A 3,916-nucleotide genomic window follows, 5' to 3' on the forward strand; every position below is an offset into this window, starting at 1 on the left:
AGGAGTTGCCAGGGTTTTCTGAGACTGTAAAGACCAGTTGAAGACACGGGCGACTCTTGTGGTTGCCTCTTCATCAGAGGTGTGGAATTTCAATGCAAGTCGGTCTGGCCTCAATACAAACCATATGGTGTGAAATAGAAACCCCAGCTGATTTGGGAGCTGAGGGCCAGAAAGGGGAGAGAAGTCGCCTCCTGTGTGGCTTTAACCACATGAGGCTGTGACTGGCAGGTAACCTGGCAAGGGGACACTGAGCACGCTAATGGCAGCAGAGAGTTAGGAAGCAATTGTGGACCTTGGAAAAATAGTTTTCTCTGGTAAAGAAATGTATTGATAAACTGCATTAAAGGTGAGATCATTTGAACGGCTTTTTAAAATTAATGCTTTTGTCTTGCGTTATTTTTCAAGCAACTTTTGAAGACTGAAGAGAACAGCTGGTCCCTGGCAGAGCTGATCCACGCAGTCGTTCTCCTTACGCACTACCACTCCCTTGCTTCCTTCACCTTTGGTTGTGGCATCAGCCCGGAGATCGACTGCGAAGGGGGTCACACCTTCAGGCCCCCTTCCGTCAGTAACTATTGCATATGCGATATTACGAATGGTTACCACGGGGTGGATGAAATTCATGCCAGCCCAACTGGAAGTGTTCCAGTAAGTATCTGTCTGAACAAACAATCTCTTTCAATAGCAGTAGTTTTTTTGTTAACTTAATACATGGAGGGTGCCCATCTCTTTTCGTTCAGTGAGGGTGGGGTTGATTAGCCTAATCCAGTTGAGGGCTAACCATCTGAAAAGACACATTTAGGAGAAGCTGAAATTACACAGGTAAGCTGAGGGAAGTTACTAAAGGGAGAGACAAAGATACAATCTCTCCGTTGTCCATTTTTTTAGTCTCTTGTCTTTCATATACGCAAACTGAGATGACTCCTGGCCCCAGCTAGTTCATGATACGTGTCCTGAGCAGCAGTGGTCAGGAACACTTTTTTTTGTGGGTGCAGTGGAAAGATGGCTCTTCCTTTGATTCCAGTCTTTGCCTTTGTTGCCTTGAGGTGTTTCTGATACATTACGCAACAGATCATTCACAATTTTCCGACTCTGTCTCTAAAACAGTTATTTCCTGCCTGCAGCGCTTATGCTCACTGATCTGTACTTGCTTCCACTTAGTAAAAAGCATGATGTGAACTAAGCTGGTTTAAGAACAGTGATAACAGGGTATTTTCAATGCGGGTTCTTTTACTGCAACAGTGTGGGTGGCATTTAAATTTTGTTTGATGGAGCTTGCTGCTTCTCTGAAGGTACAAACTGAATGCAAAAGGCAGAGAGGAAAAGGGCAGAACTGTATAAATTGAAGATAACTTTATTTTCCTTTGTGCTGATGGACTTTTACAAGACCAGATACTGAATTAATAGTGTTGTGGTGTTAAAATAGCTCTCGTGAAATAAGATTATCTTGCGCTAGCTTTCCTTTGAGGCTTCATTAAATCTGCATTTACATTCGCTCTTCCTTTTTCCTTCAGTATGTTTCTTCTCTGTGAGCAGAGAAGGGGAAAAATACAGTTGGGTAGTAAATTGCGGTTACTTCCTCTATCAGAATTTCTGTTACAGCGCCTTGTTTTTCAGTTGTTAAACATTTACATTAAGTAAAAGAAATTACTTCAATTTTAGTGTAAAAACCACTTGTTCCAAAAAGCTGTGATTCTTAAAATATGTGATTCTAAAAATACCAGGGATCTAACTGAGAAAAGATGATTAAATATTGAACTGTTGGGTCAGTACAGGTTTCTTTCAAGAACTGTTTTCCTCAAAAAATCAGTATTTAAAGCTGTAAATGAAGGACATAGCTCACATTTAGATTTTCTGGCTTGACATTTCTGCCATCACTGACAGTTCTTGGTACATGGAAATGAAATGTTTTTCTCTCCTTCTCAAGTCTATGGAGTCCGTCTGTGAAGTTGAAGCTCTTATGGAGAAAATGAAGCAGCTACAGGAGTGTAGAGACGAAGAGGAAGCCAGCCAGGAAGAGATGGCCACACGTTTTGAGAGAGAGAAGCGAGAAAGCATGTTCGTGTGTTCTTCAGGTAGAACAGATGTAGAGTGTATCTATATTTGTTTAGACATTTCCAAATCACTTGAAAAAATACTTACTGCTGCTGCAAAAGGTGGTGGGGGGGAAAGTGTTATTAGATGTCTCAAAAACATTACTGTTTCTTTGATGGGATCAAGATTAGGGGTGCCTCATTTCCTTCCAGGAACACTTAAAAACAAAGTAGTGCCACGATTTGTGGCTTCTCTCAAACACACTGTAACACCATAATATTATGTTTAATAGACATTTCCAACAGAAATGGAATCCCGAGAGAGAGATTTAAAAGTTTCACAAGAGATTTAAGCATCTCACAAGACATTGTAAAAAGAAGTCCTTAACACGCTTAGCTATTTACGTGTATGAAACACTACTTTCCAGATTAACAGTGAGATAATTGTTACAAGCTTAGGGTTGTTGTGGGCTCTTCAACAGAGTTTCCTCTATAATAAACTTGGCATGGAAGTCTTGGAGGTCTCACTTTTTAATAAGCTCTCTGTTCCAAAGCAGATTTTCCCTTGACATTTTTTAAGACCTCTTGAGTTGGGAGCAGAGTGTCCCCTAGACTTGGGAGAGAGAGCGAAGGGTGGTACATCACAGAAGGCAGAAAAAGAAGTTTGCCTGTAAGAAAGAATCTGAGTGTTTTTCATGGAGTTGCCTCTAAAAAACCATAGCTGCAGTCACACTGAGCTGTACCAAAGAATTTTAATACGGGTAGTCCAGTGAAACTGTGTGTTTATTTAAAAAGCACAGAGGCTCCCATTCTTCTGTAGCAGTTCCACTAGCACACTTCCAGTTTGTTCTTACCAAATTGTGTTTGAAATTAACAGAAGATGAAGAATCGGCACCAACAAGAGACGTGTCTCGTCACTTTGAGGATACCAGCTATGGTTACAAAGACTTCTCCAGGCATGGAATGCACGTGCCCACCTTTCGTGTCCAGGTAACAAGCATGGGGGCTGCTGTCAGGAGCCTGAGCGCGCAGTCTGTCTGTTGTGCCAAACGCCAAACCTGGACATTGCTGTGCTGTAACCTGAGATGAATTACGTTAAAGCACTGGGTCTTCACAAAATTCTTTTCTGAAATGCTCCGTTCTGCATTTTTACTTATTCTAAGGATTATTCCTGGGAAGACCATGGCTATTCCTTGGTGAATCGTCTTTACCCAGATGTGGGACAACTACTTGATGAGAAGTTTCATATTGCTTATAATCTGACTTACAACACAATGGCCATGCACAAAGACGTGGATACCTCAATGCTAAGACGCGCTATTTGGAACTATATTCATTGTATGTTTGGAATAAGGTCAGTTTTAGTACTTTTGTTCTATATACATAGGACTTGTTTAGCATCAGCTTTTTTTTTTTTTTTTTGTTCTTGCTCAGATTGAAGCAAAGCTATTTATTAAACAAACGTGTGTTTTTAAACATATTTTTATTTATGGGGAAGGGCCAGTAGAGGTACAAATTACACAATAATTTATTCTGTCACAGGAACTTACAAACAAAGCAAGTGAAATAACGGGTTCTTGAAAATGAAAGTGTTTTTCTTTCCATTCCGAACAGATACGATGATTATGACTATGGTGAAATTAATCAGTTGTTGGACCGCAGCTTTAAAGTTTATATCAAGACTGTGGTTTGCACTCCTGAGAAGACCACAAAAAGAATGTATGATAGCTTCTGGAGGCAGTTTGAACACTCTGAGAAGGTACAGTTTGCATACGTTCTGAGGGACACGGGCGGTAAATCCCTTTGCCACGCTAACAGCCGCAGCTACCCAGCCGGTGTTTCAGCTTTAGCTGATGTTCCCGGGATTCTGGTCCCATTTAGTA

The 3,916-nt window shown here is 41.0% G+C and overlaps 1 protein-coding gene across 1 annotated transcript in view; it reads left to right on the top strand.

The window, feature by feature from the left end:
* Window positions 1-405: 405 nt before the first annotated feature.
* The window catches only part of SESN1 (sestrin 1), a gene marked incomplete at its 5' end in the record, with an annotated part of 6,237 nt that continues 2,726 nt past the window's right edge, over window positions 406-3,916 (top strand). Inside the window, 5 exons of the mRNA XM_010293452.1 lie at window positions 406-648; window positions 1,928-2,075; window positions 2,911-3,023; window positions 3,197-3,387; window positions 3,648-3,792. Coding sequence (XP_010291754.1) covers window positions 406-648; window positions 1,928-2,075; window positions 2,911-3,023; window positions 3,197-3,387; window positions 3,648-3,792 — 840 coding nt within the window. The remainder of the gene's footprint in view (window positions 649-1,927; window positions 2,076-2,910; window positions 3,024-3,196; window positions 3,388-3,647; window positions 3,793-3,916) is intronic.

The sequence above is a fragment of the Phaethon lepturus genome, unplaced genomic scaffold, assembly GCF_000687285.1.
Source record: "Phaethon lepturus isolate BGI_N335 unplaced genomic scaffold, ASM68728v1 scaffold11118, whole genome shotgun sequence".
Classification (NCBI taxonomy): Eukaryota; Metazoa; Chordata; class Aves; order Phaethontiformes; family Phaethontidae; genus Phaethon; species Phaethon lepturus.